Here is a 14,565-nt window from a genome sequence, read left to right as displayed (position 1 = left end):
GATGAGGATACATTGTACAGGATAGGGGTGCAGATGAGTATACATTGTACAGTGTGAGGTGGTGATGAGTCTAGAGGAGGTGGAGACGAGCATACATTGTACAGGATGGGAATGGAGATGAGCATACATTGTACAGGATAGGGGTGGAGATGAGTATACATTGTACAGGGTGAGGTGGTGATGAGTATACATTGTACAGGATGGGAGTGGAGATGAGTATACATTGAGGGTGATGGGATCTCGTGTTATTCTCTATGCAGGTTGCGGTCTCCTCCATGGGGGAGGCCAGGCTCTCCTCTCCTCTCATATAGCGCCCTCTAGGTAGCGGAAGTTCTCCTCTCCAGACATCCGCCGAGTCGGAGGAGTGATCAGAGGAGTGTCCGGCCCCTGATCGGGGCCCCCCGGCCATGAACCCGAGCCCGGCCGCGGAGGGGTTGCCGGCTGTACAGTGTGAGTAGAGGATCGGTGCTGGTTCCGGGGTCCGGGGGGGGGAGGGGGGATGTTGGGAACCCCGAAACCTGCAGAGCCTCAGAACCACGGAACGTGCAATAGTGATACAATGTAACAGGAGGAGGAGGACTCCCGGCGTGCACCGCGAGGTGTGAGAGGAGATCTCTACATCTGTGATATGCAATGATACACTGTATACAGGAACCCCTCCCCCTGTATACTCTACACCCATACATTGTATACAGGAACCCCTCCCCCTGTATACTCTACACCCATACACTGTATACAGGAACCCCTCCCCCTGTATACTCTACACCCATACACTGTATACAGGAACCCCTCCCCCTGTATACTCTACACCCATACATTGTATACAGGAACCCCTCCCCCTGTATACTCTACACCCATACATTGTATACAGGAACCCCTCCCCCTGTATACTCTACACCCATACACTGTATACAGGAACCCCTCCCCCTGTATACTCTACACCCATACATTGTATACAGGAACCCCTCCCCCTGTATACTCTACACCCATACACTGTATACAGGAACCCCTCCCCCTGTATACTCTACACCCATACACTGTATACAGGAACCCCTCCCCCTGTATACTCTACACCCATACACTGTATACAGGAACCCCTCCCACTGTATACTATACACCCATACATTGTATACAGGAACCCCTCCCCCTGTATACTCTACACCCATACACTGTATACAGGAACCCCTCCCCCTGTATACTCTACACCCATACATTGTATACAGGAACCCCTCCCCCTGTATACTCTACACCCATACACTGTATACAGGAACCCCTCCCCCTGTATACTCTACACCCATACATTGTATACAGGAACCCCTCCCCCTGTATACTCTACACCCATACACTGTATACAGGAACCCCTCCCACTGTATACTATACACCCATACACTGTATACAGGAACCCCTCCCCCTGTATACTCTACACCCATACATTGTATACAGGAACCCCTCCCCCTGTATACTCTACACCCATACACTGTATACAGGAACCCCTCCCCCTGTATACTCTACACCCATACACTGTATACAGGAACCCCTCCCCCTGTATACTCTACACCCATACATTGTATACAGGAACCCCTCCCCCTGTATACTCTACACCCATACACTGTATACAGGAACCCTTCCCCCTGTATACTCTACACCCATACATTGTATACAGGAACCCCTCCCCCTGTATACTCTACACCCATACATTGTATACAGGAACCCCTCCCCCTGTATACTCTACACCCATACATTGTATACAGGAACCCCTCCCCCTGTATACTCTACACCCATACATTGTATACAGGAACCCCTCCCCCTGTATACTCTACACCCATACATTGTATACAGGAACCCCTCCCCCTGTATACTCTACACCCATACATTGTATACAGGAACCCCTCCCCCTGTATACTCTACACCCATACATTGTATACAGGAACCCCTCCCCCTGTATACTCTACACCCATACACTGTATACAGGAACCCCACCCCCTGTATACTCTACACCCATACACTGTATACAGGAACCCCTCCCCCTGTATACTCTACACCCATACACTGTATACAGGAACCCCTCCCCCTGTATACTCTACACCCATACACTGTATACAGGGACCCCTCCCCCTGTATACTCTACACCCATACATTGTATACAGGGGAACCCCTCCCCCTGTATACTCTACACCCATACACTGTATACAGGAACCCCTCCCCCTGTATACTCTACACCCATACACTGTATACAGGAACCCCTCCCCCTGTATACTCTACACCCATACATTGTATACAGGGGAACCCCTCCCCCTGTATACTCTACACCCATACATTGTATACAGGAACCCCTCCCCCTGTATACTCTACACCCATACATTGTATACAGGAACCCCTCCCCCTGTATACTCTACACCCATACATTGTATACAGGAACCCCACCCCCTGTATACTCTACACCCATACATTGTATACAGGAACCCCACCCCCTGTATACTCTACACCCATACATTGTATACAGGAACCCCTCCCCCTGTATACTCTACACCCATACATTGTATACAGGAACCCCTCCCCCTGTATACTCTACACCCATACATTGTATACAGGAACCCCTCCCCCTGTATACTCTACACCCATACACTGTATACAGGAACCCCTCCCCCTGTATACTCTACACCCATACATTGTATACAGGAACCCCTCCCCCTGTATACTCTACACCCATACATTGTATACAGGGGAACCCCTCCCCCTGTATACTCTACACCCATACACTGTATACAGGAACCCCTCCCCCTGTATACTCTACACCCATACATTGTATACAGGAACCCCTCCCCCTGTATACTCTACACCCATACATTGTATACAGGAACCCCTCCCCCTGTATACTCTACACCCATACATTGTATACAGGGGAACCCCTCCCCCTGTATACTCTACACCCATACATTGTATACAGGAACCCCTCCCCCTGTATACTCTACACCCATACATTGTATACAGGAACCCCTCCCCCTGTATACTCTACACCCGTACATTGTATACAGGAACCCCTCCCCCTGTATACTCTACACCCATACATTGTATACAGGAACCCCTCCCCCTGTATACTCTACACCCATACATTGTATACAGGGGAACCCCTCCCCCTGTATACTCTACACCCATACACTGTATATAGGAACCCCACCCCCTTTATACTCTACACCCATACATTGTATACAGGACCCCCCCCCCCCTGTATACTCTACACCCGTACACTGTATACAGGAACCCCTCCCCCTGTATACTCTACACCCGTACATTGTATACAGGAACCCCTCCCCCTGTATACTCTACACCCGTACATTGTATACAGGAACCCCTCCCCCTGTATACTCTACACCCATACATTGTATACAGGGGAACCCCTCCCCCTGTATACTCTACACCCATACACTGTATATAGGAACCCCACCCCCTTTATACTCTACACCCATACATTGTATACAGGAACCCCCCCCTGTATACTCTACACCCATACATTGTATACAGGAACCCCTCCCCCTGTATACTCTACACCCATACATTGTATACAGGGGAACCCCTCCCCCTGTATACTCTACACCCATACACTGTATATAGGAACCCCACCCCCTTTATACTCTACACCCATACATTGTATACAGGACCCCCCCCTGTATACTCTACACCCGTACACTGTATACAGGAACCCCTCCCCCTGTATACTCTACACCCATACACTGTATACAGGAACCCCTCCCCCTGTATACTCTACACCCATACATTGTATACAGGAACCCCTCCCCCTGTATACTCTACACCCATACATTGTATACAGGAACCCCTCCCCCTGTATACTCTACACCCGTACATTGTATACAGGAACCCCTCCCCCTGTATACTCTACACCCATACATTGTATACAGGGGAACCCCTCCCCCTGTATACTCTACACCCATACACTGTATATAGGAACCCCACCCCCTTTATACTCTACACCCATACATTGTATACAGGAACCCCCCCCTGTATACTCTACACCCGTACACTGTATACAGGAACCCTTCCCCCTGTATACTCTACACCCGTACATTGTATACAGGAACCCCTCCCCCTGTATACTCTACACCCATACACTGTATACAGGAACCTCTCCCCCTGTATACTCTACACCCGTACATTGTATACAGGAACCCCTCCCCCTGTATACTCTACACCCGTACATTGTATACAGGAACCCCTCCCCCTGTATACTCTACACCCATACATTGTATACAGGAACCCCTCCCCCTGTATACTCTACACCCGTACATTGTATACAGGAACCTCTCCCCCTGTATACTCTACACCCGTACATTGTATACAGGAACCCCTCCCCCTGTATACTCTACACCCATACACTGTATACACAACCCCCCCCCCCCCCCTGTATACTCTACAATCACACATTGTATACAGGAACCCCTCCCCCATTATACTCTACACCCATACATTGTACACCTGTCTGCTGGAGGGATCTCCTCTCCCCTCCTCTGTATTATACTATCATACATTCTGCATAGAATGATACATTGTTATCTCTTACAAGGAATGCTCCCCCCAGATGGTGATTGTAGGGATCTAGTACCCCCCCTTCTCCTTTATATTCCACTTCTATCTGTACCAATCAGGTCTGATCAGTGTGTGGTGTGATCTGATCATCTTCTCACCTTCCCATCCCAATGTCTGCACCTTCCTATCATTATTATCATCTCTAGAATCGGGTTGTATCCTCTGGAAGGTGTTATCGGGGTCACTTTATTATCATCTCTTGAATCGGGTCATATCCTCTGGAAGGTGGTATCGGGGGCACCTTATTATCATCTCTAGAATCGGGTTGTATCCTCTGGAAGGTGGTATTGGGGTCACCTTATTATCTCTAGAATCAGGTTGTATCCTCTGGAAGGTGGTATCGGGGTCACCTTATTATCATATCTAGAATCGGGTTGTATCCTCTGGAAGGTGGTATCGGGGTCACCTTATTATCATATCTAGAATCGGGTTGTATCCTCTGGAAGGTGGTATCGGGGGCACCTTATTATCATATCTAGAATCGGGTTGTATCCTCTGGAAGGTGGTATCGGGGTCACCTTATTATCATCTCTAGAATCAGGTTGTATCCTCTGGAAGGTGGTATCGGGGGCACCTTATTATCATATCTAGAATCGGGTTGTATCCTCTGGAAGGTGGTATCGGGGGCACCTTATTATCATATCTAGAATCGGGTTGTATCCTCTGGAAGGTGGCATCGGGGTCACCTTATTATCATCTCTAGAATCAGGTTGTATCCTCTGGAAGGTGGTATCGGGGGCACCTTATTATCATATCTAGAATCGGGTTGTATCCTCTGGAAGGTGGTATCGGGGGCACCTTATTATCATATCTAGAATCGGGTTGTATCCTCTGGAAGGTGGTATCGGGGTCACCTTATTATCATCTCTAGAATCGGGTTGTATCCTCTGGAAGGTGGTATCGGGGGCACCTTATTATCATATCTAGAATCGGGTTGTATCCTCTGGAAGGTGGTATCGGGGGCACCTTATTATCATATCTAGAATCGGGTTGTATCCTCTGGAAGGTGGTATCGGGGTCACCTTATTATCTCTAGAATCAGGTTGTATCCTCTGGAAGGTGGTATCGGGGTCACCTTATTATCATATCTAGAATCGGGTTGTATCTTCTGGAAGGTGGTATCGGGGTCACCTTATCTCTAGAATCGGGGTGTATCCTCTAGACGGTGGTATCTGGGTCACTTTATTATTATCTCTAGAATCGGGTTGGATCCTCTGGAAGGTGGTATTGGGGTCACCTTATCTCTAGAATCGGGTTGTATCCTCTAGAAGACCGTACTGGGGTCACCTTATTGTCATCTCTAGAATCGGGTCGTAACCTCTGGAAGGTGGTATCAGGGTCACCTTATTATCATCTCTAGAATCGGGTTGGTTCCTCTGGAAGGCGGTATTGGGGTCACCTTTTTATCATCTCTAGAATCTGAATGGATCCTCTGGAAGGCAGTATCGGGGTCACCTTATCATCTCTAGAATCGGGTCGTATCCTCTGGAAGGTGGTATCGGGGTCACCTTATTATCATCTCTAAAATCGGGTTGGATCCTCTGGAAGGTTGTATCGGGGTCACCTTATTATCATCTCTAGAATTGGGTTGGATCCTCTGGAAGGTGGTATCGGGGTCACCTTATTATCATCTCTAGAATCGGGTTGGATCCTCTGGAAGGTGGTATCGGGGTCACTTTATGATTATCTCTAGAATCGGGTCGTATCCTCTGGAAGGCAGTATTGTGGTCACTTTATGATTATCTCTAGAATCGAGTCGTATCCTCTGGAAGGTGTTATCGGGGTCACCTTATTATCATATCTAGAATCGGGTTGTATCCTCTGGAAGGCGGTATCGGGGTGTATCCTCTAGAAGGTGGTATCGGGGTCACCTTATTATCATCTCTAGAATCAGGTTGTATCCTCTGGAAGGTGTTATCGGGGTCACTTTATTATCATCTCTAGAATCGGGTCGTATCAGGGTCACTTTATTATCATCTCCAGAATCGGGTCGTATCCTCTGGAAGGTGTTATCGGGGTCACTTTATTATTATCTCTACCATCGGGTCGTATCCTCTGGAAGGTGGTATCGGGGTCACCTTATCTCTAGCATCGGGTTGTATCCTCAGGAAGGTGGTATCGGGGTCACCTTATCATCTCTAGAATCGGGTCGTATCCTCTGGAAGGTGGTATTGGGGTCACTTTATTATCATCTCTAGAATCGGGTCGTATCCTCTGGAAGGTGGTATTGGGGTCACTTTATTATCATCTCTAGAATCAGGTCGTATCCTCTGGAAGGTGTTATCGGGGTCACTTTATTATCATCTCTAGAATCGGGTCGTATCCTCTGGAAGGTGGTATCGGGGTCACCTTATCATCTCTAGAATCGGGTCGTATCCTCTGGAAGGTGGTATTGGGGTCACTTTATTATCATCTCTAGAATCGGGTCGTATCCTCTGGAAGGTGGTATTGGGGTCACTTTATTATCATCTCTAGAATCAGGTCGTATCCTCTGGAAGGTGTTATCGGGGTCACTTTATTATCATCTCTAGAATCGGGTCGTATCCTCTGGAAGGTGGTATCGGGGTCACCTTATCATCTCTAGAATCGGGTCGTATCCTCTGGAAGGTGGTATTGGGGTCACTTTATTATCATCTCTAGAATCGGGTCGTATCCTCTGGAAGGTGGTATCGGGGTCACTTTATTATCATCTCTAGAATCAGGTCGTATCCTATGGAAGGTGTTATCGGGGTCACTTTATTATCATCTCTAGAATTGAGTTGTATCCTCTGGAAGGTGTTATCGGGGTCACTTTATTATCATCTCTAGAATTGGGTCGTATCCTCTGGAAGGTGTTATCGGGGTCACTTTATTATCATCTCTAGAATTGGGTTGTATCCTCTGGAAGGTGTTATCGGGGTCACTTTATTATCATCTCTAGAATTGGGTTGTATCCTCTGGAAGGTGGTATCGGGGTCACTTTATTATCATCTCTAGAATCGGGTCGTATCCTCTGGAAGGTGGTATCGGGGTCACTTTATTATTATCTCTAGAATCGGGTTGTATCCTCTGGAAGGTGGTATTGGGGTCACTTTATTATTATCTCTAGAATTGGGTTGGACCCCCCGGGGGGGTGACTTTGTATTCAGGATCCGCTCATACTCTCGTCTCTTCCCCATTGATTCTGTTCTGTAGTAAAGTTTTATTGTTGCACTGAACAGCCAATCCGGTTCCATCCTTTCTGGAGTTCAGGTCAGAAATAAAACGTGGCTTTGTACTAATATGAGAAATCTTGTGTTGGTGGTAAGAATCACATTGCCCGTCTGTCCCCGTCACCTTCTACCCTCTACTACATACAGAAAGTATTACAGAATAATAATAAAGGGGTTCAAGTGTATTTTTATATATTTTTGGGGGGGTTTTGGATAAAGTAGACAGGTCAAGGTTAATGCCTGTTAGATAACTTTTTTGCTTGGAGGAATCCTCCCAAACTGAGGGAAGCCCCCAGGATAGGTGTCCACCACTGCAAGGTTCCTTCTTGTTTTCAGCACAACTAAAACTTTGGATTTCCCCCGGCTTTCTCGGTGACAGTGGCCATCCATTACAAACCAAGGGGTGCACTTCTCCACCGGGGACACCCCTCTAAGGCCCCTCTCACACGGACATTTCTGATTGGGTCCGCCTGTCAGTTTTTTTTTCAGGTGGACCCGATCTGGACCTCAACTCCACTGCGGAGTGCATGAGCATCATGGGAAATGTAGTTCCAAAACATCTGGGGTGCCAAGGTTCTCCATCACTGACCTAGTGGATCAGATCGGATGGCAGTCGGTATTAACGGACAGGTGATCCGCTAACATCAGACCACCCATAAAGGAGAGCAGTCTGTGTCCACTGTGCATGAGCAGACTGGACATGGACCCGTCATTCACCTGCTCAGTGGTGATCAGTGGAGAGCCCCGCGTGAAAAGGGCACCTAGACAGGTTCTGCAGAGATACACTTCTCTTTGTCTTGTATGGAGGGAGAAACTCAGAAGTCGGCTTTCATTCCCAGTACTGTGTGAGATGGCTGTGACAGGTCCTCTTAAGATGGGACACGCTCAGCCCGTGTAGCAGGAGTGATGTACAACATCTGCTCATACCTGGATCTGTTGTGTAGGCAAAGTTCTAGGAAGATGTAAAGGTACGGTGTGGAGGTGTGTGTCCTGGGTAATCCCGTGTATAGTTGTGCTGTGGATCAGGATGCAGACCTGTGGCGGGAGCACTGTGCGGTCTGTGGATCGGGACAGAGACCTGTGCCGGGAGCACTGTGCAGCCTGTGGATCAGGGTACAGACCTGTGCTGGGAGCACTGTGCAGCCTGTGGATCAGGATGCAGACCTGTGGCGGGAGCACTGTGCAGCCTGTGGATCAGGGTACAGACCTGTGCTGGGAGCACTGTGCAGCCTGTGGATCAGGGTACAGACCTGTGCTGGGAGCACTGTGCAGCCTGTGGATCAGGGTACAGACCTGTGCTGGGAGCACTGTGCAGCCTGTGGATCAGGGTACAGACCTGTGCTGGGAGCACTGTGCAGCCTGTGGATCAGGGTACAGACCTGTGGCGGGAGCACTGTGCAGCCTGTGGATCAGGGTACAGACCTGTGCTGGGAGCACTGTGCAGCCTGTGGATCAGGATGCAGACCTGTGGCGGGAGCACTGTGCAGCCTGTGGATCAGGGTACAGACCTGTGCTGGGAGCACTGTGCAGCCTGTGGATCAGGATGCAGACCTGTGGCGGGAGCACTGTGCAGCCTGTGGATCAGGGTACAGACCTGTGCTGGGAGCACTGTGCAGCCTGTGGATCAGGGTACAGACCTGTGCTGGGAGCACTGTGCAGCCTGTGGATCAGGGTACAGACCTGTGCTGGGAGCACTGTGCAGCCTGTGGATCAGGGTACAGACCTGTGCTGGGAGCACTGTGCAGCCTGTGGATCAGGGTACAGACCTGTGCCGGGAGCACTGTGCGGTCTGTGGATCGGGATACAGACCTGTGCCATGAGCACTGTGCGGTCTGTGGATCGGGATACAGATCTGTGCCATGAGCACTGTGCGGTCTGTGGATCAGGATACAGGAGTTTTCATTTCATGCTGACTCTACAGGCTGACTTTTAGGTCAGTAATGTAGCCAGAAATAGCCAGTCGGTTAGCATTTTCGGAAGGTGATCAGCAATTGCAGCCTTTAACCACTTGCCTACTGGGCACTTAAACCCCCCTCCTGCCCAGACCATTTTTCTGCTTTCGGTGCTCTCACACTTTGAATGACAACTACTCAGTCATGTAACACTGTACCCAAATACATTTTTTGTCCTTTTTTTTTTTTCCATACAAATAGAGTTTTCTTTTGGTGGTATTTGATCACCTCTGGGTTTTTTATTTTTTGCGCTATAAATGAAAAAAGACCGAAAAAAAAAAAATTTTGCAAATTATTTTTTTTTCATAAATTTTGGCCACAATTTATACTGCTACATATCTTTGGTACAAATAACCCAAATTAGTGGATATTATTTGGTCTTTGTGAAAGTTATAGAGTCTACAAGTTGTGGCGCAAATCATAAAAAATTGATCACATCTGATGTACTGGTGGCCTATCTCATTTCTTGTAACCCGAACAAGCCAGGAAAGGACAAATACCCCCCAAATGACCCCTTTTTGGAAAGTAGACATTCCAAGGTATTTAGTAAGAGGCATAGTGAGGATTTTGTTGTTTTCATTTTTCCCACAATTCTTTGCAAAATTAAGATTCCCCCCCCCACAAAACTGTCATTGTAATAGGTTATTTCTCTCACATGGCATGTGTATACCACAAATAACTCCCCAAAATACATTCTGCTACTCCTCCTGAGTATTACGATACCACATGTGTGGGACTTTTTCACAGCCTGGCCACATAGAGAGGCCCAACATGCAGGGAGCACCATCTCGTATTCTAGGAGCATAAATTACACATCTAACTTGTTGACTACTTATTACACTTTTGAAGGCCCTGGAGCACCAGGACAATGACGCGTGGCACTGATCGCAGATGGCACTGATTGCACGTTACACTGATGACAGATGGCACTAATAGGTGGCACTGATGACAGATGGCACTGATACGTGGCACTGGGGACAGGTGACACTGATAGGTGGCACGGGGGACAGATGGCACTGATAGGTGGCACTGGGGACAGGTGGGCGTGTGTGTGTTCTTACTTTTCAGTGACGCTGCAGCCGTTCCTCTCTCCCTCCTCACATGCTGTCTCTGTGTGAGGAGGGAGAGCGATGAGAGATGATCTCATATGTTTACATATGAGATCACCTCTCATTGGACACGCCAATCGAGTGCTAAATGGCCGATGTGATTGGCCATTTAGCACGATCCGTGATTGTCTGTGTCCAAGGGACACGGCCAACACAGAACTTCCCCGATGCGCACCCGCGGCGGCGTGCAGAGGGGAAGTAAACAGGAGGACGTCCAGGGACGCCCTCCCGGCAGTTAGTGTCCACGCTGTAGCTGTCTTTTGGCTATAATATATAAAATGCAGTCTTATGTCAGGTGATAGATGGGGGGGGGGGCGGGGCTTTGTCAGGCAGGTGTCTCTTCCTAGATCTCCTTTTAACTCCATTTTTCTACATGATGGTTGGGGGAGATTTACTAAGGGCCGGTTCACACAGGGGGCGATGCGAGGCGACACGACTTGCCTCGCTGCGACCTGACAAGTCGCCCCCGTTCTGTACAATGGAACCGTTCTGAGAGGAGCGACTCGAGTCGCTCCGACTCAGAAAAAAGGTTCCTGTACTACTTTTGGGCGACCTCGGGGCGACTTGCATTGACTTCTATACAGAAGTCATTTGCAAGTCGCCGCTGAGGTCGCGGCAGGTCGCGGTGAGGCAAGTCGGTGTCGCCTCGCATCGCCCCCTGTGTGAACCGGCCCTAAGGCAGGAGCAGCTCTGCACGGTAACCATTCAGCTTCTAACTTCAGCATTGTTTAACCACTTCAGCCCTGGAAGAATTTGCCCCCTTCGTGACCAGAACATTTTTTGCGATACAGCACTGTGCCGCTTTAACTAACAATTGCACGGTCGTGCGATGTTGTACCCAAACAAAACTGATGTCCTTTTTTTTTTTTTTTTTTTTTTCCCCCCACAAATAGATCTTTCTTTTGGTGGTATTTGATCACCTCTGCGATTTTATAAAAAAAAAATTTTTTATGTGCTATAAACCAAAAAAAAGCAACAATTTTGAAAAAAAAAAAAAAAAATTATATATATATTTTTTTTACTCTTTGCTATAATAAATATTCCCCCCCCCCCCCCCAAAAAAAATAAATATAATTTCGTCCTCAGTTTAGGCCGATATGTATTCTTCTACATCAGGGGTTGACAAATTTGCTTGGATTCTAGGAGCCAGCTAAAAAAGTGAGGAGCCAGGTCCGTGACGGCGATCTGGACCTGTCCCTGGCCTGACATGGAGACAAGTGAGGGGAAGATAGCCCCCAGCCCCCCACATATGAGATCACCTCTCATTGGACACACCGCTTGAGTGCTAAATGGCCGCTGTGATTGGCCATTTAGCATGATCTGTGATTTGCTGTATCCAAGGGACACGGCCAACACAGAACTTCCCCGATGCGCGCCCATGGCGGCGTTCAGAGGGGAAGTAAACAGGAGGATGTCCAGGGACGCCCTCCCGGCAATTGGTGTCCGCGCTGTAGACATCTTTTGTCTATAGCGCGGGCACGAAGTGGTTAACAAAAGAATGTGACTTTTATTTCCGCCATGTTCCCGCTTATTAACGTCATATCCCCGCTAAGGGTTAGATCAGGTCCGCCTGAAAAATTGACAGGTGAACCTGATCAGACAGCCCTTGTGAAAGGGGTCAAGCAGGGAGGATTACAAATAATATTTTTTTTTTTTTCCCTTAATTAAAATATTTTTTTTTACTTTTTACAAAAAAAAAAAATATATATAATAATATAATATAATATATATATATATATATATATATATATATATATATATATATATATATATATATATATAATATAATGAGAAGCCATTTACCAGCCACCACACTCACCGTTGGGCAAAAGGCACCAGATGACGCCCGCAATCACTTCCTTCTCTTCACTTTGGGAAGGAAATGGGCGGGCAGTGAAAAACAGGCAGGGGAGCTTTACACCATTAGGATTAGCATTATTGGAATAGGGTGTAATTTCTACATCCACCACAAGATGGCGCCAGACTACCGAAAGATTTTAGAAGGCTGCAAAGCCGCGGCCTCAATTACTGGCCGGCGCGGCCCGATGCAATTGCGCGGCGGAGTTTGGGGTCCAAATGGAGACAGGATACCCCAGCAGCGTTGCCCCAGGCGCCAGGACACGAATTCTAGTCGCAAATGCGACCGGGTGCCCGGGGTTTGTCGAGCCCTGTTCTACATATTTTTTGGTAAAAAAAATTGCAATAAGCGTTTATTAATTGGTTTGCGCTAAAGTTATAGCGTCTACAAAATAGGGGATAGATTTATGGCTTATTTTTTTTTTTTAACTAGTAATGGTGGCGATCTGTGAAAATGTTTATTATTTTTTTTATTTATCGGGACTGCGACATTGTGGCGGACATATCGGAAACTTTTGACACTTTTTTGGGGACCAGTGAAATTTATTCAGCGATCAGTGCTATAAATAGCCACTGATTTACTGTGTAAATGTCACTGACAGGGAAGAGGTTAACACTAGGGGGTGATCAAGGGTTAAATGTGTGTCGTAGGAAGTGATTCTAACTGGGGGGGAAGGGACTGATTGGAGGAGGAGACATATCGCTGTTCATACATGGTATGAACAACAGATGTGCCTCCTCACCCCTGACAGAACGGAGATCATTGACATTAACAGACCTCCGTTCTGTGTCTTGGCGAACATCGCTGCCGGACACGTGCATTGGCTCGCCACGGTCACGCGTGCCTCCTAGTGGTCTTAAAGCGCCCCGCGTATACCTACGGCGATTTGCTCAGGCGAGCCAGCCTGCCGCAGTATAACTTCGACGGCTGGTCGTCTAGTGGTTGATTAAGCTTTGACAATGAGGGCCGGTTCACACTAGTCCGACATGCGCTCCGACTTCCTCTCACAAGTCGCATGACATGTCAGAAATCAATGCTTCTCTACAAGAGCCGTCTTAAAGTGGTTGTATACCGCTCATTGTCGCTTGTACCTATAGGTAATCCTATAATAAGACACAGGCAATAATAATTGCCTATAGGTACTGTAAATATCTCCTAAACCTGCACCGTTTAGGAGATATTTACCTTGTAGTGCACCGATGATGTCATGAGCGCATGGGCTGTGAAGAAACGGCCCTCCGTGCCATTTCTTCACTAGCAAGTGCCGTGACTGACAGCTACCATGCGGGAATGACGTCACACGACTCCGGCCAGTCGCAGAGCTGGAGTCCACAGCACCGGGAGGAAGAGGGGCGGGGACGGTGCGGGCTTCCACATATCGCATACTAGGTCATTTATGCTTTTACTTTGCAGGGGAAAAAAGAGAAAGTAAAGACCATTGGGGTTTACTTCCTCTTTAACTGGCCCAGCTTGTGTTGGTCCGACTTTGAAAACGCTTCCTGCACTACTTTGGTCTGACTTGGGCACGATTTCAACCGATCCATTTCAATGTAAGTCGCATCCAAGTTGGCTTATCATCTTAACTGATCTGACTTGTGGCATGCAACTTGTGCTCTGAGGATCTTGCGGGGGGGGGGGGGAACCCAAGTAAAAACAAAAAAGAAAAAAGGCGTGGGGTCCCCCCATGATCCATAACAGACCCTTATCTGATCACGCAGCTCGGCAGATCAGAAAAGGGCGGAGGGTAGGTTCTGGGGGCCCGCTTGTTAAGGGGAGCTTCCAGATTCCAAAAAGGCCCCTGCCTGCAGACCCCCACAACCACCGCCCAGGGTTGGCTGGAAGAGGCCCTTGTC

At 48.1% G+C, this 14,565-nt stretch overlaps 1 protein-coding gene across 1 annotated transcript in view; it reads left to right on the top strand.

Moving 5' to 3' along the window:
* The first annotated feature begins 307 nt into the window (after positions 1–307).
* The window catches only part of ZFP64 (ZFP64 zinc finger protein), a 38,060-nt gene continuing 23,802 nt past the window's right edge, over positions 308–14,565 (top strand). The window contains exon 1 of the mRNA XM_077460537.1: positions 308–450. Within this exon, the coding sequence (XP_077316663.1) occupies positions 408–450 (43 nt within the window). The 5' untranslated portion in view covers positions 308–407. The remainder of the gene's footprint in view (positions 451–14,565) is intronic.

Source organism: Lithobates pipiens, unplaced genomic scaffold (genome assembly GCF_037356315.1).
Source record: "Lithobates pipiens isolate NorthernLeopardFrog02 unplaced genomic scaffold, aLitPip1_a1.2 Scaffold_28, whole genome shotgun sequence".
NCBI lineage: Eukaryota > Metazoa > Chordata > Amphibia > Anura > Ranidae > Lithobates > Lithobates pipiens.
Note: the sequence above shows the minus strand (reverse complement) of the source record. Positions and strands in the feature narration are given on the sequence as shown.